This window comes from Pollachius pollachius (genome assembly GCF_949987615.1).
Source record: "Pollachius pollachius genome assembly, chromosome: 2".
Taxonomy (NCBI): domain Eukaryota; kingdom Metazoa; phylum Chordata; class Actinopteri; order Gadiformes; family Gadidae; genus Pollachius; species Pollachius pollachius.
In genome coordinates this window covers 36,659,536-36,684,170 of record NC_136935.1, presented here as the reverse complement: position 1 = coordinate 36,684,170, position 24,635 = coordinate 36,659,536, and the positions used below count along the sequence as shown (strand labels likewise).

The window sequence follows — 24,635 nt, the reverse complement described above, 5'->3', positions numbered from 1 at the left end:
TTCTTTCCCTTGGTGATATATAGAGCTTCTAAAGTTACATCTTAATTTACTGCTGGGCCGACGAATACTAGTAATTCTACACTTAATGATAGCCTATATAAATAATAGGCTATAATATTGAATTCTGTTTGACAGACAACGTCAGTTACAGTCAGCAAACAATGCCGATTAAATGCAATATGTTGTGTCATGATTAACCTTTTTGTTTTAATACTTTAGTAAATGAAAACACCTTATTTTGGGTAGATTATTTGCTTATTTCAAAAGAACACTGTTTTACTGCAAAACCATGCGCTCCGACGCCGTGCCTTTGACCTCAGATGACACGGCCCAACATAAATGCATTGATTGGTTAGTTGAAGGATAGCGCCCACTTCCGTTGTGGAAAACTCCTGATTGGATGACTGAAACGTCGGTCCCGTGGTCTGTCAATCCATCCAATGAATGCTTGCGTGGCATTTCCCACTGCTGCTGGAAGCGGCCGCATTGCAACAAAGTTTTACACTAGCTGCGTTTGACTTGACAACACAGTAATCGCAGCTTTGTCGCACCTCTTCTTCGCCCCGGGATATCGCTACTTAATGTATAATGCCGCCGCATTAAACAGTTCGTTGAATATGTGTTGAAGACAAACATACTGACTGTAACCCGTGAGTCAACATTTGTAACTGTCCTCGGTTTCTGCTAAACCATACAATTGTCCCATCGGTGGTAATGTGTTTGTTTACCAACCCCGACAAACGTCACGTCGTCGCGGGAGCACCTGTTTAGTTTCAGTAACACCCACGGAGCCGGTCCATTGACAAAGAGCCCCGCCGAGGGTCGGGATTCAGTAGGTGATTGTTTTTTTTTAGGTATAGGGGTCTACGCAAACCAAACCCTTAAATTAGCGCAATTGAAAGTCCATGGTCGAGAGGGAGACAAGTTGACACGGTTTCCTGGAGGGAACCACACACTAATATTGTTGCCCCAAAATATACCCGTCGGCCACTGCCGAGTCCACCGTCGTCTCGCGTCTCGCCAGCCGTCCACTGCTCCCCCACAATGAACGTTTCGAAGAGCGGCTACCGGGTCTTTTCTGCCAACTCGACCCCTGCGTGCATCGAGCTGGCCAAGAAGATCACCGAGTGAGTATGGTTCAGTTGTCAGTCATTTCCATTCATTGATTCGTTTTATTTTTGTATTATCACAGAACTGTTAAACCTGAGCAATTCTTTTTAGATTCGAAGTATATTATGGTGAAATATTGTGTTTATTATTTTTCGTTAGCGTAGACCATTTCCGAATACAATTGGACCATTTCTGAATATAGTTGGAGTTAGTTTGGTTTGACGAGGACAACACGGGCTCTGGCCGTCGTATCACACCTACACACTGCATGGGGTTGGTTCAGCCTTTTCAAAGTAAAGTCAGAAATAGACTGACATTGAAATGTCTTTATAGCTAAATCAACTGACTCGTTCATGTTAATGTGCCAACATCTGTCCAGTGCTTTTACGAATATGGGCCTATGCATCTGGTCACTTGAGCATGTAGACTCAAATAATGATTCTTTCAAACGAGGCAAAATACAAATACCACCCTTGCGGGCATCTTGAAACTGAAACTTACCTCCCAACTTTATTTACTACGATGACTTGGCGTGTCTTCATTGTCACATTACACACAAGCAGTTAATTTATATTGTTCCATAACAGACGTTCCTCCTCTCTGACTAGAACTGCTTGATCTTTGTTCTCTGACATTTTAAAATCTCTCTTTAAGTCGCTTTAGTTTAATTCTTGGAACTATTGCCCAACCATATTGTCTGTTAAAAAATGTGAATTCTACACCAAGAAATATCAAGATGTTTCAAAATACCATTCTAAACACTCTATCTGAGGGTAATTACCTTGAAGTATATGGACATTCACTAGTTTTCCTAACTCAATGACATTCTGAAGCTCATATTTGATCATTTTAAGGAAAAAGTGAGAAACAAAAGGGGTCAATTAGTTGTTAGTAAATCTTAGCATCCTGTATTCCTAAAATGTCGGCCAAGTTGTGTTGATGTCTGCATTTGTTTGTGTTTGTATCGTCCCCCTGAATCCGTTCATTACTAATGCAGCACTGGGCAACAGTATCACAGCTATGAGAAACTGAAACCTGGTGGCTTCCCTGCTGTAACCTGGTTTTAACCTTTTACAAAAAAAAACATATTTTGTCAAGGCCATACAAGTTAATCAGACTTAAGGCAGCCGCAGGCCTTGGGACATGATTATAGGCTAGTTTCAGAACTAACTATTACTCATGTGGGAACCACATGCACATGTCCTTGAGCTGGGTAAAGGGATAATGTTGTGGGGGAAGCGGGGGGGACTTGTTGTCTACTACTCCCTCTGGGATGTACTCCCCAAAAGCCCCCTGGCAGGGTTAGCGTGTTGTAACTATATATTACACACCCCTCAGACACAATAATCCAACCTGTGTCCCATGTCATCTAAAGCACTTTTTCAGATTTGCAACCATCCAAGTACAGAGTTTCCCGCAGAAAATGTTGGCAAAGTTCAAATTGTGCAATTTGAACTTCACAAATATTAAAAGAAAACTGCTAAACAACATTGTCAACAACAACTGAAACAAGAATAGTTAAAGAATTTGTTCAATTTAACCTTTAACATATTCAAAACCGGCCCAGTTAAGGTGGCAATGTGTTCTTTAGCCGGCCACATAAGCTGTAAAGTGCTGTGGGAAACCCTGAAGTACCCACCTTATACCACAGTTACACAATGCTATGTGCTTTACTTCTCTGGTCTTTTACTGTTCATCAGAAACATGGATCACTGACTCATGTTTAAAGGTGCTGCTTCCATGCACTACTGACTACAACGATTGTAGACTTGGGACAGATCTGTCAAAGAGAGCCACAATGTCACAGCAGCTGATCGGAAGTTGTCACTGTGACATGACTAGACACACACACACACACACGTACACACGCACACACGTACAAATGATTTGTGCCTGACCATGCCTGTACTTTTGTGGTGTTATTCTTTTTCAGGCGCCTAGGAGTTGATTTGGGCAAGTCAGTAGTTTACCAAGAGTCAAATGGAGGTAAGATTGAGAATCCTTTTTATTATTTTTCAAGGGTTGCCAATTCTTAAATGTGAATAGATTTTTTTATTTTCTGTTTTTTCATTCTAAACAAACGTATATTGTCGTTGTGTTCATGTCAGAGACGAGAGTGGATGTGAAAGAATCTGTCCGTGGCCAGGACATATTTATCATCCAGACAATTCCCAGGTGAGCCACTCTTCTCAATTAGCCTCTTGGCCTAATGGATTTGAAAGTCCTGTTTAACATGTACCCATGCACTTATTTTGTCAGGGAACACCTGTGTTATGCGTTCTAATAGATCTGTCTGCACATTAAGTCTGCTCCTTGGTCCTGTTTGGTGACTGGATAATAGAGTTAGTCCCCTCCATATTAGGGATGTTGACCGTTTGACCAATGGTTGACCGTATGAACGTTAACCGATCAATCTTGACCCCAAATTTGGGGTCAGTGTGGACTGTGTAGTGTGTGTTGGTTTCACTTCACACAAAAAGATGATCAGATGAGGTGACTTATTGGAAGTTGGACGGACACCGCGTCTCTAGCCCACTGTTTAATTTCTGCTCAAGTCTTAATTATTCCCGCATGCGAGCGGCGGAGAATATGATCTCTAAATTATTATAGACAGTAGACTAAACGCTATAAGACTAGTTAGCCATCTCAAGATCTTTTTGTGTGAAGTGAAAAAAATTATCCCTCACACTCAATTTTTCCGTCTCCTCCAAACTAAACAAGCGGCGTCTCCTCGGAGCTGTCATTATCTTAAATGAGCCGCGGCAATGTTTCAAATAAGCTCCTAACGCTGCCCTCTTCCGATTGGCCCCGCTCTCTACACACGGTCAACTTGCAGTAAGCATGCCTCGTGTTTCAATCCAAACACAGGTCGTTCCGCGGTTAAAGTCACTGCCTCTCACTCGGAGAGTGTGTGTGTGTGAGTCGAAGGCAGAACGGGAGAGAGATAAGCAGAGTTACGAAATAGCAGGCGGCTCGAAATGGTTATTTCAAATTGCACATTTTAATCTGATCGGTTAACCGGTATTAACCTGCAGGCTCGGTGGTCGGTCAAGAATATTTTACATTTTCGCCATCCCTACTCCACATTATGGTAGTCAGACGGCACCACATCGTAGGCTACTGTAAGTGATCAGCATGCTATTAAAACCAACAGTGACAGTGCAACATCTCCAACAATATCCAACATTAAACACAGGACAATCTGTGCTTCTGTCCCGGAGGTTTGGTCTGTGTATATGGAGTCTATACAGCAGATTGTCGTAATGAGGTGGGGAGATTTTGCATGGCAGAGAGAGGCCTCTTGCTTGCTTAAAGCTGTGTTGGTTTGCGGTTATAAAAGGGTTGTTAGTTTTCCCACGTTTCGTAGATTCCACAGGCTACTGCTCTGTAATGTCTTGTATAGCACCCGGCCCTCAGCAGACTGTGAAGAGAATTCAGTCTGCAGAGAGTTCAACTCACTAAAGCCTGATGTTGCAGTATGTTCTTGATTGCAATTGCCCCAGGTATCCAGAGCCACAGAGGAGGAAACCAGGCCAAACACATAACATGCCGAGACGATAAAATTGTGGCGTTTATCAACGTCAACATTGGGGCAGCACGGCAGCCATTTTGTATTTTTTTTGCACCTAAAGGATTTGTGAATGAGGTTACAGCTGACTGAATGATTATGGGAACGCCCAGTTAAGAATAAGGTTGTTTGTTTGCCAGAGGCAGCAAACCAACAGGTAATAGGGCGGAGTCCACATTGAAGAGTCTATTTTTAAAAAGCATAACATGAAGGTGTGGCATGTGAAAAATGCAACAGAATTTAACTGGTTCAGATGATTTAGAAAGACCTGACAGGTGACTAGTCAGCACTTGCGTCGATCATGACTTTGATTCGTCATAACTTAAATCCCCATCAAGGCATTAATGAAATCTTTGAAGCTAAAAGTTAAATTACGCATTATACAAAGAATAAGCCAACTGAGCTGATGTTTTGTTATCAAATCAATCAACAATCATCAGTCAAATTGTTGGACCCACCTAACACCTTTTATGCCTTCCCAAGCGCCTTTTAAGTGTAAGCTGGGGCTATGTTTCGAAACCTGCTAAAACATCTGTTAGCATGTACAGTATTAAAAGTAGCAGTTACATGTCGTTGATTGACTTCTTTGAAATGAAAGTCTGTTGCCAGCGAAATGCAGAATAGTCAACTCCTATTTCTTCTGTTTTGTTTTATGCATAATAGCTTTAAATCGATATACCGTATTTCCCGCACTATAACGCGCACCGGATTATAAGGCGCACCTTCAATGAATGACCTATTTTAGAACTTTTTTCATAAATAGGGCGCACCGGATTATAAGGCGCATAGCATAGAAGACACTGCAGTCAAACGTTTGACTGGGGATACGTTATGCATCCACTAGATGGAGCTGTGCTAATTGTATAGCTCGTCACGCGCAACGCAACTGTGAGGACGAGTTGCTGCATTTAGCAGATATAAAACTGGAACCTTTATGACAAAAAAGTAAAACACAATTACGCAGTTCCAAACCTTAGATTTTTAAAATATCTTGCAAACGTGAATGATACAAAGTAGAGCATCGCACCCTCGAATCTTGTAGTGTGGCCAGTCTTCCGCCCGATTTCCTGGCTCTGTGATCGTATAGTGTGACCTACCTAATAGTGGAGGAATATCTGTCGTGTGGTCTGAACCAGCCATAAAGGGAATGTCAACAAAACAGTCAGACAAAGTCAAACTTTATTAAGCGTTCTGACAACTTTGTTCATTTGTAAACACGAATTGATCCATATATAAGGCGCTCCGGATTATAAGGCGCACTGTCGTTTTTTGAGAAAATTACCGGCTTTTAAGTGCGCCTTATAGTGCGGAAAATACGGTACTTATCTTTGGCCTGTAATGCTACAATTATTTTGTCAATCAAAGGAAACAAATTGATGAACAACAATTAATTAGTTGTTTATTTGTTCACCATGTAAAAAATGGTTCGCTTTATTTTCTTCCGTTATTTCCCACAAAATCCTGAATCCCTAAGGGTAAGCTCCAAGTGACGGTTGCGTGGGTAGGTCATCTTGATTGATTTGGATCCTAATTATTATTATTATGATCATCTTCTACCCCAGGGATGTGAACACGGCCATCATGGAGCTGCTGGTGATGGCGTATGCCCTGAAGACGTCCTGTGCCAAGAACATCATCGGCGTCATCCCCTACTTCCCCTACAGCAAGCAGTGCAAGATGAGAAAGAGGGGTTCCATCGTGTGCAAGCTGCTGGCCTCCATGCTGGCTAAAGCAGGTGGGTGTTTGAAGTCCCACAGGCGCCAAGAGCTCGTCGTTCACCCTCGGTTGACAATGTTTCCTCTGTGGCAAACTTTACTTCCAAAGCCTTGAGAGCACTATTGCCTGCTGACTTGAAAGGCTGCAGTCATTTAGCCCGTCGGTTAGAGCATTTGCCTTTCGATGCCTGGGTCGGCGGTTCGAGTCCCCAGTGGTAGCAGTGTGGCGTTGTGGAACCACTACACACTCATATTTGGTTTACCTTTTGGGGATTTTGAACGGCACAATGATCTTTTCCCATCAGAGTTTGGCCCTTTAGGTATGTGCTGTATGTCCAGAATGCACCAGATGTCTGGTGATGCAACCGGTTTGGGAACTGTGAGAACATTTAAATTCTGCCTGTAGTGTGACTGATAAGCATTACCATTAGGGTTTCCTTATTTTGTTTGTCATGCTCTCATTTGGTCCTTCTTGTACTGCAGGACTAACGCACATCATCACCATGGACCTCCATCAAAAGGAGATCCAGGGATTCTTTAGCTGCCCAGTGGACAACCTGAGGGCGTCTCCCTTCCTTATCCAGTACATCCAGGAGGAGGTAAGGCCACAGCCACATTACGACGGACTAAATGTCACAACGCCACGTCAAAATGTTTCCTTCCATCCACACTTAAAGGGATGGGCAACAGAATCTAAAAAAGTGAACTTACCTTATTGAACATATCACAGAGGGATGTATCCACTACACAGCTACATTAAAGGTTTGGGCCGGTTTGTTTTCGAACAAAGGTTAATTGTGGACCTTGTCTATGCCGAGCTATGAATCAGCTAGGATTTTTGTTCAAGTCACCTCCTCGGGGTGTAGATGAGCTCTGAATTTGGCCCTTTGTCCAACCCAGGATAGCGCATTAGAACTGCCCTTTCTAGGTAGCTTTCGCTAATAGTGGACAAAAACTAAAAAATTCACTAGTTTTGATTTTGTGTATACACGCAACTGCGCATGCTCATGCAAGCATGCACAGTTATATTTCTGTGTTTAAATAGTGGCTGCTTTACAGATAGTGTGGTAATTCTGAATGTAGAGCATAGTTTAATATAAGGGTTGTTGTTTTTTTGGAGAAAAGCTCCCTAGACGGGGCAGTAGTGGGCTATCCTGTGTTGGACAAAATTTAAATACATCCATGGGAGATGCTATATATTGTAATGGAGGCCAATTGATGGCCAACTGCAGAGTTTCGGAATGTGTTGACAACGATCGAGGAGGTTAGTTCAACAAAAATCAGGGCTGATATACATCACCACACGGACCATGTCAACCATCAACCTGGGGGTCTCAACAAACCGTCCAAATCCTTGAAGTAATAAGAGCAATGAAGAAAAAACGGGTGTAAAATCCTATGTTTTTATCATCTCTGCCAACCAGTTTGTGAACATTCTACTCTGCTCCAAACTCGGGTCCGGTTTTTTGTGACGTCAAAGTGCCTTTTCGGAGGAACTTCAATGTCATGACGAAGTGCCGCCGCAGCCGAGAGGGTATGCTACCCCACGATTTGTGTGGATGTGTGGAGCTCTGTTTGGGAAGCGGTTGATGTGGCTGTCTCCATCCGAGAGGGATACACTTGTAGTATCAATATTTTTTTATTTGATTTCATAGTGTTTTTCTTTTTCAATAAGCTTCTTGCACTGTAAGCTTTGTTTATTGAGCAAGAAATCACCAAATCATATGAAAAAGGGTAAATTCTTACTTTCAAGAGAAGGCATCAATGGTAGTCTCAAGTCCTCAAATCTGCGACCGGAGTCAGAATGGAGTCAAATCATGTGCCTTGAGTCTTCACCTCTGATTTGAGAGGTATTTGTACCATAGCGACTTCTAGGTAGATGTGATGCATGCGTTTTGTGTGTTGAAACATTTAAACACGTGCCGATATCTGAACAAAATGAAGTGCTTCACAGCGTAATGTTGTACGGTACACATTGGAGGTGAATGGACTTCAGGTGTATTGCTACACACCTCGTTGACATCACTATGAATGCAGCGTATGGCTCTGCTGCTTTAAACAAACTAATACCGTACAGATCAGGGTTCGAACTCTACCTTACAATAGATCGCCTTTCTGTGTATGCTGCTTTTGTAAGTTTTCAGGACTTGCATAACTCCTTTGAGTCTTATCTATATTTTATGAAATAAACATTCTCATCTTTTGTTTTCTTGTTTTCAAAATGTTCTTATATCAAATCACTCCTACTAATGACAATTAGTCACATGGTGGTCGTATTATTACCACCTGCAATTTTAAAATAAGAAAAATATGACGGCCCTCCTATATTATAACATCTGTGAAAGTAGTTGAGTGCAGCATTGGAACGCATTTGTCTGAGGTGTATATATCCCTCTCCCCTCAGATCCCGGACTACAGGAACGCTGTGATCGTTGCAAAGTCCCCTTCAGCTGCCAAGAGGTACAACCTCCGGAGTGAATACGCTCGTTCTGCAGTCTAAACGCTTTATAATATCGCCACTGCCTGTGTGATCATGTTCTTGGCCTTGAAAATAGTGTTTGCGTTCCTACTTGTTGTTTTATGGTGTGTGTGTGTGTGTGTGTTTGTGTTTAGTGGGGCGATATGTAAAATAAGATTCATCTTCCTTGACATGTGTAACATAACCATGTGTGTATACATGTGGCATCCAATAAAACGTGTGTGTGTGTGTGTGTGTGTGTGTGTGTGTGTGTGTGTGTGTGTGTGTGTGTGTGTGTGTGTGTGTGTGTGTGTGTGTGTGTGTGTGTGTGTGTGTGTGTGTGTGTGTGTGTGTGTTAGTGATATGTTCATGTAGATTGAACCTCTTTATTCTGCGTGTGTAGAGCCCAGTCCTATGCTGAGCGCCTGAGGCTGGGTCTGGCCGTCATCCACGGAGAGGCCCCTGGTTCAGAGGCAGACATGGCAGACGGGCGCCATTCTCCCCCTGCCACGCGGACCACCACGGGACACACCGGTCTGGAGATCCCACGTGAGACCCAAACACAACCGCCACAGCTCTTGGTCCCCCTGTGCCTTATACACTGCACTATTTAAAGTGTCCTGTATGGAGTTTTGTCCAAAATGGGAATGTGCAAATCTGATTTCCTACAGTTCACTACTTGATACCCATATTGTACAATAAAATGGATGTACAACCAATGCACACTTATTTGTCCCAGGATACAAACTACGTCCCAGGATGCATAGCAGTTTTCATCGGATTCCTCCAATAGAGATGCTATTTTTGTGCTTTAGCTTTTGTTCGTACTTTCGATTGTTCAGTACTTTATAATAATATACATCTTCTCTACTCCTCCTTTGCTCTTGATCAGTGAATTGTGCTTGAGGATGTACGTTTGTGTGATGTGTAATTGTATTGTATTTACCCTGCACTGTTCTGTCCATGACTAATGCAGAGACCCGTCGTCGAGCAACGTTCCCTGGCCTAGAGCTACCAAGTAGGACTTTCTTAACCCCCCCCCCACCAACAAGCTGCTTCTCTCTGATTCACCTGTGCATCAATGCATGGATTGTGGGAAAATGAGTCCATAGGGCTTCCAATGAACCGCATCTGAATGGGAAGATGCATCTAAAGAATCAGTGTCTAATGATGGGCGGGCTGCTTCGCTTGGCCATGTTTTGCTTGCTAAGCTTAGCATAGTTAGCGTAGCTGTTCCTCAGTACTCCACTAGCATGGTATCATGGCATTCTCTTTCCAATTGGTCTTGGTTTGTGGAAATCGATGACTGACTTCTAATCCAACAGTGCTTTACCTTAAGTATGTATGTAGTCATCAAAAATGGATCAGTTGATCTTCAGATGGCACAGATTGTGTTGATATTTAAAATTGTTCCTATTTTAAGCATGGATAGTGTAAAAGTACAGAGTAGAAATCTGAGAAATGGAGGATGTCTGAAGAAAAGTAGCAGGCAATCTTGATATTCCTGTGATGTGGAACAGCTATGTTGGGTTTTAGAATCAGGAGCTGCTAAGGTTATTGGTTTGTTTTTCTGTTCTTATTTTCTCTGTGCATCGATTCACCTGATCTCTAGGTCTTAGATGCAGACTTTGAATGTCAGTGATTCCACCTTCAAATCCGTATATCATGCTGTTTGATGCAGGACTCCATATTTACAATCGGATTGTAAAAACGCCCCTTACGTTCCAGTATCCTTGTTTAAACCAAAGACGCGGACTGCCGTTGACCCTGCCATTGGCCCTGCTTTGTGCTTTGTGAATGTTAAAACGGCTTAAATCAAGCATTCCACCCATTTTACTGACTCAAACTTGGAGGACGTTGCTTTTTGCCTTCTCTTTCTGAGACATAATTTGCTTCGGTCATTTGAAACTTGAATCTCCAGCCCCCATTAAAGAGCCTCTATTCAACCACGGGGTGTGTGTGTGATGAGCCATTAGAAGCCAATTATACATCTAGGTGGACACCCCAAATTGCGATGTCACCAAGTCATAGGGCAGGGCAGTTTCTGGAAGTGCTTGTGATGACTGATCATACTCACACCTGTTGGTAAAATTGGGGCTGTTCAGCGGTTCTCTCCCTCTGCGCAGCAATCGCTTCGGTTGAACAGCATGGGGCCATCTGATGGGTAGAGGTGCTTCAACACCACCCGTCTCCACCACTAGAGCAGCACTGTCATCTGCTGGCCAAGTGTGCATTGACCAAAACACCAAATGTTCCCTTCTCCTCGACGGATTGTCGTAGGACCAACACGGGTGTCGCTCACAGCACTATTTCCATATATGGCCTCCGGGAAATGGGTCCGTCAGCCTAAAGTCGAATAGTCCACGGAGCCTTAGGTCAACGGTTCTAACCCTCAAAGTGAAGTTGGCGGCTGCGGTGAGAAAGCTGCAACATTTGTATTCCATCTAACAGCAATGATATATAATTTTGTTTTTCTCTGATTCCTCTGTGTGATTCTACCCCCCCCCCCCCCCCTTCTCTCCGGCGGTCTCTGAAGGAGTGGGTGGAGCAGGAGCCCAGCATCATGATGCTGCTGCTGCTGGCTTTGGGAGTGGGGGGGGAGGCTGTTGCTATGTGGCCCCCCATGGCCTTTTACTGGTTGACAACCAGAGTCCATTTTATGTTGCAAATCCTCATTCAGTTTGGTGCGTTGGTTTAAATGAATTTAACAATGAAATGGAGCCTAACCACTCACTTTGAGATTTGGTTCACTGGAGAGGGGATCCTTTTATGCTATGTTTGATGCATAGTGAATACAGTCACGAACAAACTGCGATCGATTTGCACTTTTAAACTGGACTCTTGTTTCGTGGCATCTGAGGTGGATTGAGTCTACCTCCACCCTGATCCGATCTAATTTACCACCACACCAAAACCCAACAAGACCCCTGGCCCTAATTAGACCCTGATGTCCCCCATAGGGAGTTGTACCGGGCTATCCCACTGCAGGCTCATTGCAAACATGACTCGTCGGTCGGTCTCCGGGCGTTTGGATTGGTGGAGTGGTAGTTGGAACCTATGATCTCATAGTTTTATTAGGCATGATTTATTTCACCACTGCTTGTTTAATTGTTTACCATAATCTGCTTCTCAGAGACATTGGTGGGACACCCCAAAAGTTTCTTGAAAGTAAACAGGCTCATTCGCCTTCTCATTCTCTCTCTCTCCCACTAGTCATGATGGCAAAGGAGAAGCCCCCCATAACGGTCGTCGGGGACGTCGGAGGCCGGATCGCCATCATAGTGGTAAGCCCCCCCCCAGTCCATGTGTAACCTGTATTATATACGTTCCATGTTAAATCAGTTGAACCTGTATTATATACAGACTCTTTAGTCAGTTCAACCTGACCTGTTCAAACCTATACACTAAAGTGTGTAATATCTACACCCCAGCTCCACTGGCAATAGCATAACTGGGAACATTTGCTTTCAAATAATGTCAGTCCCGCAGTGTACAAGCATTTTGGCGGTGTTAACAGCCTTTGAAATTATACCAAAGTCATCGTTATGCTGCAAGAACTAGCTGGAACAAAGTGTTTTTGTACAAACCTAGCTATGAGTAAAGATAAATCCAAGTCATCATGGCAATGTGCTAGGAGAAGGGAGGCTTCTAACCAGAAGGCTCTCTGGCTCCCCCCTCTGGCCTGCAGGACGACATCGTTGACAACGTGGAGGACTTTGTGGCGGCGGCGGAGCTGCTGAAGGAGCGAGGAGCCTACAAGATCTACATCATGGCCACTCACGGCCTGCTGTCCGCCGAGGCCCCCACGCGCATCGAGGAGTCCGCCATCGACGAGGTGCGCTGCTCAAGGGAGCGTTTGATTTCATTGATTGATTGGTCATTTTGGATGATTTTGATAAACAAGGTATTTGACTTCCAGCTTGATGAATTGTCAGTCAACCCTCATTTCTTTTTTGGTTTTGTAAGCGTGTTGGTATGTCTTCAATGAGCTCAGGGGAAAAAAAAGGCATTTACTTTCCTTTTCCATAGTTTTTGCCAGCCCCAACCTACCAGTTTGTGGTTGGTGGGGACTGTGATGTTCGACATCACGAGAAATGGTCACCCCCGCATGAGGGTGTTTGGGTGTGTGGCTGCGTCCGAGAGAGGGTTAAGCTTCTGTCAATTATAGTAAAACGCCCTGGTATGTAGCACACTTCATAAACAGCATTGTTAAGGTAGCACAATGTTGACGATGAATACTAAGCTCGAAACATCAAAGACAGTGGTTTATTCCAGCTCAAAAACGTTGACCTTTCAGTCAATGCTTGAGGAAAACTTCTTGAACACCTGCAGCTTTAAGTTGCAGACGTTTCAGTAATGCAAATATTTGGTTGCTTTTCTCTGTTTCAAATCGTGAAAAACAAGTTTACTCACCAGACAAATAAAGCAGAATCACTTACTCTGGTAACTTGTGATGGGCATTTGACATTATATATTACTAATTGAAAACCCTAATTTACGGTCCCTTTGGTTCTAGCCAAAGAGCTGGGTTCAAACCCATCAAAATACCCAGTTTGATTCATAAGTTGAAATGAGTAGATTTATAATTTGGAAATAAAATGTCACTGTTTATTGCTTTGTTAAGCTTCTTTTTAATGGGAGATAAAACCGTACCTGTATTTCACCATGTCTCTCAATATCTAACTATAAAAAATATATAATAAATATATATACACTAGTGCTGTCAGTTTAACGCGCTATTAACGGCGTTAACGCACAGCAATTTTAACGGCGTTAATTTTTATCGCGTGATTATGCTCTTTTGGCTTGGCAAACGTTTTTTCACCTGCTGTCTAGCAACAACTAGTCACGTTAGAAAAACGACAACACCATACCAGATCTAGCTACACCGGAAACAAAACAACAAGCACGCCGAACAAACTTGTTGGGGCAAGCAAGGATACAGAGCGGGTGAAAAACTCCTTAAAAGTGTGTGTGTGTTTGTGTGTCACTCTGTTCGAGCCAGCACGAAAGTTCAATGTTGTCATAGGCTGTTACGTCTTTCTGACCAATCGCAGTTCAAGGCCCACCTGGGCTGTACCACTTCGGGAGGCGCCGCTCAGTTACTCCCCTCTAGACAAAATCAACTCGGTTGTGACGTTGACAGATTGTTGCGGCTGTTGAGTGAGAGAGAGGTTGCGGGTGCACAGCTCAGGCTGCCGGACGGCGCTGCAAGGAACTTTTATAAATGCAATATTGTTATCCGGCAGTTATCAGCCCGACAGCCCCGAAACGTTAACGGCCCACCAGGAATTCTTCTGACTCTCCCGTTTACCACTCCGCCACCGTGTGTGTGTGTGTGTGTGTGTGTGTGTGTGTGTGTGTGTGTGTGTGTGTGTGTGTGTGTGTGTGTGTGTGTGTGTGTGTGTGTGTGTGTGTGTGTGTGTGTGTGGGCGTTATTTGATAGCCTGGTAATGTGTATAGGCCTACGTACGGTAGGAATATTCATACTGGTTTGAATAATAAATGTTATAGTATTTCCCATCTTTGCTGAGCAAGAGCTTTATTCCAAAGTTCAGTGATTGAAACAAATAAAAGCCTGGGCTATTGAAGTTTTACGGTAGGCCTACCACTGTCAAGTGGACCAGGTTGAATTCACTACGGTTCTCTTCTTATATCCATCTTACAAATATATTTTATTACTGTCCTTCTCAACACTCTCTGATCTCACTAAAAGGCTAGCAGCACGAAATCAAGGGATATTTAGAATAGAAAAAAATGTGCGATTGATCGCGAGTTAACTATGACATTAATACGATTAAATATTTTAATCGCTTGACAGCACTAATATACACGCATACATGGAGATATAGATTCTTGTCCAAAAAAACATTTTTACGAATTAACAAAGAACATTGGTGCCAGATTTTCACAAATAAAAATGAAATTTTACGGGATTGTGTCCCGAGTCCTAGCATGAATACCATTGTAGATAGGTCAATGAACCAGAAGGCCCCACTCAATGCCTGCCCCGTGTCCTCTGGTGCCCCCAGGTGGTGGTGACCAACACCGTGCCCCACGAGCTGCAGAAGCTCCAGTGTCCCAAGATCAAGACGGTGGACGTCAGCATGATCCTGGCCGAGGCCATCCGCCGCATCCACAACGGGGAGTCCATGGCCTACCTGTTCCGCAACATCGCCGTGGACGACTGAGACGGAGCCACGTATATACACATACAATGCCACACTTCTCCGCGAATACATTCCTACAAGACCCGAGCTCACACGCAAGAAGCATACACGAAAGACGAATCGCCACCAGATCACAACTCGGTGTTCCATCTTTATTTTTTTTGCTTAGTTCATTGTTTCAGTGTATCCTGTTCAGCCCACTGGTTACAACTGGTTACAGTGCGACGCTTGTGGGGTACCGTTTTACCGATGACTGGCTTCTCTTCTCCCCCCCCCCCCCCCCCCCTATTCTATGTATGTCATCGTATGTATGTTCTGCTCCCAATGCCCTACCCTTCTACTTGATTTGGATAATTAAACATTTTCTGGGATGAATACAATTCTGTTCTCATTTGACTGAACGCAGGTAGAATATATTGCAGTGTAATAACTTGGTTGTTTTGGTGTTAACCAAGATTAATATCTGAAACATATTACAGAAGTCTGTGTGTGTGTTTGTGTGTGTGTGTGTGTGCGCACCTGAACCTGAGCTTCTTTCACTACCTCTTTCAGTTGCAGAGGAAGTGTTTCTTTATTCCTCCCTAAACCACTACTAAAAACAAAAAGTCTGTCTGGTTTGTATCACCCCCAATATTTATTGAACAAAATCTCACAACCATCCGCTTATTTCATACAAATATTTACTTGTATCTCTCGTCAACCATGTAGAAAATGCACAATGGCTGATCAATATGCAAGCAGGCAATATTGCCAGTTTGTACATTTAAGTATCCATGTCATCCATTCATCCTCGTATATCATCAAAAGATAATCTAAATCAATGAATTCCTTCTTTGTTTTCCTAAAAAGTGGAGAATATAGCCATGAGATGTGTATGAACACGACATATACAATATCATCCCCCTGAATTGTGCCCTGGCTTGAACAAAGACCTCTGCATCAACATAAATGTTACCATCGTTTAATGTGGCGGCACAATAGGTACCGCCACATTAAATGATGGTAACATTTACGTTACACATCACATTTCATACCTGGATGACAAAATAACGTAACATGATTTTAAAAGCAGGCAGCAAAAGGAAGTTAATAAGACAAAAATAAACAGAAAACATTGTGTCGCCCTAGACACCGAGTATCAGTCAAATCAAGCCAGCAGGACTGCGTTCAACCCCATCCCCATCCTCCAGACCCTGGCAGATTTGGTCCAGAACCCTGAACTTGTTCTAAACGCCTCAGAGTTGCTGCTGTACTGAGGAGCTTTGACCAAGTCCAGGGTAAAGGACAGCCAGACTTACCGACAGCCAACCATACACAAAATGTATCGTTAAATTAAATAAGACAAACAGTGGGATTTAGTGTCTCCGTGTGAGAAAGACGAGCCTTTGCACACTTGCCTGACTGTGAAGCATGCCGGTTCTGCTGACTGAGCCGAGTGCGGAAGACTGGTATAAAATGGCTATTAAATGAGGAACTAGAGAGCAAACGGTTAACAGCCACTGCGCGACTACTTCCTCAAAGTTGGAACAGGAAACCTGGTGGATTCCAATCTGGTGGTGGAGCGTAGGACACTGGGGGTGGTCAGGTGTGTGACTGCTTGTGCGTGTGTGTCTCTCTGTGGTAAGGCTAATTCACTTTTTATGTAAGAGTGTGGTTCTGTGTGCAGCAGCCATTGGCTTTCATTTCTCTCTGCCATTGTCTGGTTTTTAATTGGACGAAACATAGACTAAGTCACTTTAACTCATTTTAAAAAGGATTTCTGTGACGTAACCTACAAAAGTGTCAAAAGTTTCATTCTTCAATAAGGGCGCCTGGTTTTGAAAGGATTTTTGACTGAAGAATGTTGCATGTGGCAGAATGCGATGGTTCTGGCATACCATGAGGGTCCAGCATTAAAGAGCATTCAAGGAGCAACTGGCCTGACAGTTTCTTGATCAATGAATTTTACTTAATTGGGAATAGGACATCATATATTTGCGCTTAAATGTGCAGTGAAAGTATGACCACAAGAGGGCGGCACAACTCTTGAGCATTTAAGTATTATACCCTTAATCATTTTGAAAAGTAAACATTGAAATATGTCATGTTTTGTTTGTCAAATGATGCATTATGGGCTCCCTGTCCTGCTTAAAGAAGGATGCCCCTTTTACAAGAGGATTCCAGATTTGATTCCTCAGTATGAAACAGATAAACTACTTACCTGTAGATATGCAAGGCCCCTGACATACAAACTGAAGTATACCTTCTAGAATGTGAACTTCAATGACAGTCCTCAACTTAGGATGCGTCAGCGGTTTATTTGAGGCTTCACTGACTATCACCATGGCAACGGAAACAGAACAGCCATTACCTTTTCATCTTGGTTAGCAGGTTTAATCATTGTTTACACCTCTAACTCAGTCTACCCTTAAAGTTCACTTAGGTTCACCATTTATAACTCTCGGATATGACTTAAGTTCACCATTTGTTCATCCTAAAGAATGACTTAAAGATGTATGTTATATTCAAGCTTTGTGAAGAGCGAGCGCCTCAGATAACATAAAGTGATCGACAGGACCTAAAACATAGAATACATCTATAACTAAAATAAGCATGATGTATCACAGTGTACAGTAAATGGTCACCTACTCTACCCATTAAATTGGCATGAAGGAATGGATGGAATTCGATAAACAGGAAAAAGGTCAATATCCTTTATTCATCAGACTCTTTATCGCCATCTGGTGGACGTATGGTGCTATTGCGATTGTTTGGCTTGGCGTAATTCTGCCCCGACCTTTCAATCTAGGGGTCAAATGTCAGACCTGATCAATAATTACTAGAAATATTCACCTGTCTGTATCGTATCCCCCTTTTCAATGTCATTTTTGCATTGATACATCCTCCAATACTAATACATCCTATCTATGCTAATTGGCATCAAATTCTTGACCCCAGCTAGTCATCAGTTGTTGTTTTGCTATGTATATAATACGGGTAGCCAAGCAGAGGCAGAGTCTTGACGCAAGTGGGGTAGGAAAATAAATAACCGGCATTGGGACACCATGTTAAGACGATTTTGGTGAGAACCATGAAATACAATAACATCTACCAAGAAGTGTGTATTGGTTGTTCTACATACCTTCATGACCACACACACACACACACACACACACACACACACACACACACACACACACACACACACACACACACACACACACACACACACACACAGGAAGGGGGGGGGGGGGCTTACCACTATGATGGCAAATGTATTTCAGGTGGAACTGAAATCTACCTTCTTTGTTGTAGCTTTATTCTCTCTGACCCAGTAGAATCCTCATTATTATTTTATTTTTTTTATCCTTTATCCCTTTTTAGGGGGACATTCTTCTCTGCTTTTGACCCATCCGGGTAGCCGGTGAACACATACACACACAGAGGTTCACACACATAGGGCACACACATGGGGGCACACCGGCACTCCCGGAGCAGTGGGCTGCCGCAGTGCAGCGCTCGGGGAACAGGTGGGGGTTTCAGGTGCCTTGCTCAAGGGCACCTCATCCGTGGAGGCCCGGGATTTCTCTTCATAGTAACATATTGTTTCCCTTGTAGTAGACAATACACTCTCAGTGGGTTATTTTCGGCAAAAGCCTGAGAAAGTGGTCTTGTGAAGAAGAGGTTAAATACAATTGTGAGTTCACTGTTAATTGCCCTTAGAGATGAAAACATTTTGAACTTGGTTCACAATTTCTTTCACCATTAAGTTTGAATTGAGTTCCCTATATTTATTCGGGATTTTTTTGTAGAAGTTATATTCAGGCTCGTGCGTGATGCATTCACCATTACTCAACATTGGGGAAAACACGTGAAAAAACGTGACCAAAACACTCATTAATAAAAACGTTTATTATACACTAAACATTTAATTCAATAAAAAAATACTTGTAGCAAATAAAAACAATGACACAGAAGATTGAAATACAAACATTTTTTGTAAAATCATGAATTTCCAATATCACAAATAAGGTTTGGCAATCAGCCAGCACATTTATATACAATTTCTAAGAGGAAACTATTCATTTTGCAACAGTCGCAATGCCTTGGCAAATACCATTTGTAAAGTGAAAAGCTACGTCCTTATGCGACCATCGTCGCTCTGTTTCCCAATAGGCAGCAACAACATACAAATAAGACGTATTCACTTCGGTGTATCTCCTTCTACATCATGGCCTGCAAACTGATATGTGCGTTTACCTTTGGCTAATTTTAATAAACTGTTACCTATTTTTGAATCGATGATTTCAAAAAGTGCATTCGAGTGTCAGGAAACACCCTGTTTCGTTTCTCTCCATCAATCGATCAGATAGTTCATCAGTACCAAAAGGAGTTCAAGTCCGTCTTACCTCTCCTCTCCAGTGCTGTGCAACAGCCCTCGCTTCCTCCAACCCTCTCGCGCCTCACTAACTACACCATTCCCTTTCCCGTGCTATACCCCACTACTCCCTCGTCAACATCAGGACACCACACAGCTGTTGGTCTTGTTCATGGGGGGTCTGAAGCTGCCGTCCTTGGGGATGGTCTCCCTGCGGCGCCGCAGGGCGGGGCTCAGCCGGCTGGGCAGGTGCGCCTGCTGCAGCAGCTCCCGGAACACCTCCACCACGTTGGCGTTCTGCTTGGCTGACGCCTCCACGTAGCTATGGTTCCAGTCCAGCTCCACTGTGGCCAACGTCTCTTTGTGAGACACGCTACGCTCTGCTTCGCGGTCTGTCTTGTTGCCCACCACCACGATGGCTGCCTCCTTGTCGCCCTTTACCTCCAGGATCTCGTCGCGCAGGCTCTTGACGGCCTCCAGCGACGGGGGGTCGTCCACGGCGTAGACCAGCGCGAAGGCGTCGCCGCTCTGGATGGAGAGCTTGCGCATGGCCGGGAAGGAGTAGCTGCCGCTGGTGTCAAGGATCTCCACGATGATCTTGACGCCGGTGTCCACCTCGTACTCCCTGCTGTGCAGCTCCTCCACCGTGCGCCGGTGCTTGACCTCGAAGGTGTCCTGCAGGAAGCGGTGGATCAGGGCCGTCTTGCCCACGCCGGCTGCCCCCAGGAACACCAGCCTGACCCGGGTCTTGTCCTTCACAGTAAGAGACATGGCTGGCTGGCTGGCTAGGTGAGCGGTGGAAGAGGTCCTAATTATTGATGCTTTGCCCTCAAATACCTGTCGCGTCAAAATGAGTTGCAGAGTCTCGGAGATGTCCTCTGTGTAGGTGTTGCAAAACTGAGTCAAATGGCTTCTCTTCAACTGGAAAAAGCTGGGGAGTTGACCCACTTGGCTCCGTTGTTCAGATGAAGAACTGCCGATTGGTTCTGATGGTTTAAGGATGGGCTTCCAGGTAGTTTCGGCTCGCTTGGCTGCAGCTTACTTGCAGTTCATTCACGGCGCTCGTCAGTGTTCCCACGGTTGCCTAGCGTCTGCTCATCTGGTTGGGAGATCTCTCACACATACACAAACACAGACACGCGCTCCTTTTTATTGCTGTTTTCACCAGCCGAGTAGTTCTGCCTCCTGTGGAAGCAGCCAATCCAAACGAGGCAGCCTGTTGAGCTGGAAGAGCCACACAGCCAATGAGGGCTTGGAAGACTGGGATAGAGGATGTGAATATGAAGGAGAGGAGAGGTCAGATCGAGTGATCTGTCTGCTTTTGATTAGGAATCCTGCAAGACCTGTTTATTCTGGATTGGAGACATTGCTTCTAAAGCTATTCGTATATTTAGCACTGAATGAAAAGAAGAACAAATATTCTTTATATAGTTGCCCCCCAGAAAAAAAGGGAAACGCACCTCCATGGATTATTTTATATTTTTATCGGTAATACAATGACAGCTAATTAACAGTTAACTAAGGGTCTTATCATTACTAAACGCCCTACTAGGCATTTGTAGATCACATTTAAAAGCTGGAAATGCCTTAAGCATCATTATGCCAGTACCAAGCGATATGTTAGAAGTAGTAAGGCAACTATAGACCTCCATTTTGATGACTTCACACAACAAACATTACTAATGCTTTCTAACTACCTTACTTATCGTGAATTGTCAACCAACCAGGTTTGTGGATTGTTACACAAAGGTCAGATTCCTGTTCTGAAAAGCTTATTGGATTTAAGTTAATTACGTTGCCAATATTCCTCATTCATTGTTCATAATCTCTGCATCATTTGACCTATCATTATTATGAACCATAATATTCCGCTGCTCTGTATATCTGGCTCCTGTATAATTCTGGAATCGGCCTCTGCTGATGTGTTATGCAGCTGATTATAACGTTTGACGGTAATATTAGTTCAAGTTTATTGAAACTCACTTATCCATGGATGGGAGATTCAAACCATCAATTAAAGATTACTCTATTGTGGTGGGTGCTTCTATGGGGGAGGGTAGGACTATCCAGACCACTCCCCCCCCCATGGTGGTGTTATATATCAACATAATGTATCATTAACGGTAGGCCTGTGCACCATAAACACTTTCAGGATGTAATGAATAAACGTGTTTCTTGCTCTGCTGAATTGCTCGGTTGAATTGCTTTGTTTATTTTGACACGGTCTGCACTCCTGAACACAAGGCTTGAATCAATCCATGCTGTGTTATATTTGATCTTGTCCGTGTAGTGTATTCACACATATTTAATGCAGTGCAGTTTGTAAATGCTGATAGTTTCATTGCTTAGGATCTGCTTATGCGTGTGTCTGTGCTTATACACATATGTGTTCAGCGTATGCTTACGATTAATAATAACTGAATCTTGCATCAGGGCCGCTGGCAACTAAGTTTGGCCACTGCTTCCCCATGTTATGCCTCTGACATAGCGAGGGGTAATTACAACGGTGCTACCACCACGGCAGGGACACCGCTTGCAAGTCTGTCTCCTGCAACAAGTTTTCAGGAACAGCATCCAGATCCGTTCGGTCACACACGACCACTTTGTGAGTCGACACGTCATGCATTTCGTTTGTATAGAGGGGGGACTAATTAGAGGCTGATGCATCCCCGGGCTATATCCCGTCTCGGTCGGGACAACGGTCTGTCAGAGTTGGTATAGGGGAGCCCCCCCCACTCCTCTGGGACCTGAGCCTTCTCATTCTCATCAAGCATCAGCACCTTGTTAAGTGAGCCAGCACAGTTTGGAACCCCATGTAGGTCCCACGGGTGGCCATGGCATCCTGCCAACATCTAAAACCTGTGTGTGTGTGTGTGTGTGTGTGTTTGCACACACACACACACACACACACATGCACACACTGTCACTTACTGACACACAAACTGTTGCATGTTCCCTCATTCTCTCTCACGCTCTCACTCACACCTGCACACAGACACACACAGTCCCAAATACACACACTGATGCACATGCTCGCTGTGTCTCTCGTTCCCATACGCACACACACTCATTGTTGAATTGAATATAGGTAAAGATGGGAGAGAGTAGAACAGACTGCACACCATTGTACTGGTTTCAACACACACAAACAGTCTAGGAAACATGATCTTGCTCAAATACATATACAAAATACAGACATATGACACTTGATCTATTATTGCTACATCTTCCCTAGGTGTCACCATTGTTTTGGAACTCTGCAGACGGCCGTGCCACTTGCTTCCTCATGAAGTTAAACTCCCTCCCCTGGCATTGATGGGTGCTACAGCCTCTCCCCAACAGAAGAGGCTTTCAACAGACTCCAGGCCAGAGGTCAAGATGGCCTCAGGAGACGACAAATCACACACCTCTTAACAGTTCTGCTGCCCCTTTTTCAGCATATGTTTCTCAAACCTATCAATGCTATTGTTAGTCCCAATTGTTCTGGATTAGCTACTAAAATGATTGAAGCAATGTGATTGGAGAGATGCTCCCTGTGGCTTCTTGATTCAGCTCTTAAGTGTCTTCCTATTTTCTATTTCTATCTATTTTCCACACCTGTCTTTGAAAGGACCTCTCTAATAAAGATGGCAGAAGGCAAGCCATGGCTCTGTTTGAGAGTCTGTTATACTCAGGATGTGTCACTAGCCTCCACTGGGTTTGCGTTAAGCTCCCAGACTGGTCAAAGGCTTACAGAGTCATGTTCTGATTGGCCCTTGTTGGCTCTCGGCTCTGATTTTGTTAAGCGATGCAAGGGTGATGGACCCTTGTAGAAAATGATGTGTTTCCTTCCAAAAGAGGATGGATATCCAACCGTGTGTGTGTGTGTGTGTGTGTGCGCAACAGAACTGCTAACTTCTGTATCTGTTCGACATTATCTGTGTGACATGCTTACACGGTCCAAGAAAAGCCTGACTAGGCCCTGGCTCTGCTCTTGGCGATGTGTGATTCTAATCTAGTAACAAGACTACTTCACCCGCTCCCTGTCAGCCTGAGTCACCCCAAGGAGACAATGTTCCTGCGTGACAGAAGCGAGATGTAAATATACGCGCCCACATGGGATTTAACCTTGTGAACAGCCTCACCCGCTGCCAACGCCCACCAATGTCTGCAACATTCTACAAAAGTGTATTTATATCAAACTATATTGACTCATTTGTATATTTACATTTGTTTATATATTGATTCCATCCTTAGTTTACTTGAAGAATTATTTCATAACCGTATTTATTTCATAGGCTTATTCATTTATTTATTCATGTATTGATTTAATACTGACTTACAATCCACATCGCCCAGCACCATCCGTTTTCCCCCCCGTTATATAAAACACAGAGCTCATTTCAAATCTTTGTGTGGTATGGTTGTTTTGTATGCGTGTCAAATGTATCATGGGATATTTCGAATTTGCACTATTGGCCACAAAGTTATTATGCACAATGGTATTGCTTACAAAACCAGGGGATTCTTTAATCCGTTTCCTTGTACCTTGTTAAATCTTTTAGTAAAAAGATAATTGGCGGAAATCACTGGCAGGGTAACATGGGTGTTTTGTCATCATTACTTTATCTGGGACACGTTCCAAGTGGCCATCTGTGTGCGCTTTGCTCAACTGCTCCTTGTTGGAGTGAACAGGGCCGCTAGTGCTCTGAGCAAACACTTCCTTTTAGCTGTGATGGGTTGGCTCCCCTTTATTTAACTCCATTTCCCTAATTCTACTGGAATAGAGACCATGCAAACGTGTCAGAAGAGTGTCATGAATCATATAGGGTAAGGTCTTTAAAGTCAAGTATTTTTCCTGCCTTCATCTAATCGGGATGTCCTTCCCCATGTTCCTCCTGATGATGTCACATCCTAAAAGTTCAAAGAGTTCACCAGTTGTACCAGGTCAAATAAGATAAGGTCTCACCAAACGCTTTTGAGCAGTTGCTAGACACCGTTTGGTAATTGTTATCAATGGTAACCAAGTGTTATGCTCACTGCTTTAGGGTTGCTTAGCACCTAGAGTTGTGCCCTGAAGGCCTGGGGTTAAAAAGAAAAAAGAGAGAACATTGGCTTGATTGTAGGCAAGCTTGTATTGGGCATGTGTTTCAATAAATTATTGATGCTTGATGGTGAGATGGTTGCTGTTTTAATCTTTTGCTCCTCAAGGCGGCATGTGTTGAAGTCGTGCTGAGCAGTTAGCGATGCTTAACCCCAAATTGAGGACATTTGAGCT

At 43.6% G+C, this 24,635-nt stretch overlaps 2 protein-coding genes across 3 annotated transcripts; one reads left to right on the top strand and one right to left on the bottom strand.

Moving 5' to 3' along the window:
* The first annotated feature begins 484 nt into the window (after positions 1-484).
* On the top strand, positions 485-16,807 carry LOC307071247 (phosphoribosyl pyrophosphate synthase-associated protein 1-like). 2 transcript variants are annotated; one of them, XM_079730214.1, is made up of 11 exons: positions 485-1,127; positions 3,044-3,096; positions 3,219-3,285; positions 6,241-6,413; positions 6,877-6,992; positions 8,798-8,853; positions 9,255-9,400; positions 9,828-9,869; positions 12,065-12,135; positions 12,540-12,686; positions 14,884-16,807. In XM_079730214.1, exons 1-11 carry the CDS (start codon positions 1,045-1,047, stop codon positions 15,040-15,042), a joined length of 1,113 nt encoding a protein of 370 aa, XP_079586340.1. In that variant the 5' UTR covers positions 485-1,044; the 3' UTR covers positions 15,043-16,807. The 2 variants fall into 2 exon arrangements, with proteins under 2 accessions (XP_079586340.1, XP_079586341.1); XM_079730215.1 differs by lacking the exon at positions 9,828-9,869.
* Positions 16,808-18,893: 2,086 nt separating this feature from the next.
* LOC307071742 (GTP-binding protein Rhes-like) lies at positions 18,894-20,487 on the bottom strand. The gene has a single exon (XM_079730815.1). It carries the CDS (start codon positions 20,147-20,149, stop codon positions 19,520-19,522), a length of 630 nt encoding a protein of 209 aa, XP_079586941.1. The 5' UTR covers positions 20,150-20,487; the 3' UTR covers positions 18,894-19,519.
* Between the last annotated feature and the right edge of the window lie 4,148 nt (positions 20,488-24,635).

What these genes read in the sequence shown, in the direction of transcription:
- LOC307071247 (XM_079730214.1), top strand. Translation starts at nt 1,045, where the DNA reads ATGAACGTTTCGAAGAGCGGCTACCGGGTCTTTTCTGCCAACTCGACC. An exon ending in CTCCATGCTGGCTAAAGCAG is followed by an intron (nt 6,414 to 6,876) that starts GTGGGTGTTTGA and finishes CTTGTACTGCAG; the next exon opens with GACTAACGCACATCATCACC. An exon ending in GCCGGATCGCCATCATAGTG is followed by an intron (nt 12,136 to 12,539) that starts GTAAGCCCCCCC and finishes TCTGGCCTGCAG; the next exon opens with GACGACATCGTTGACAACGT.
- LOC307071742 (XM_079730815.1), bottom strand. Translation starts at nt 20,149, where the DNA reads ATGTCTCTTACTGTGAAGGACAAGACCCGGGTCAGGCTGGTGTTCCTG.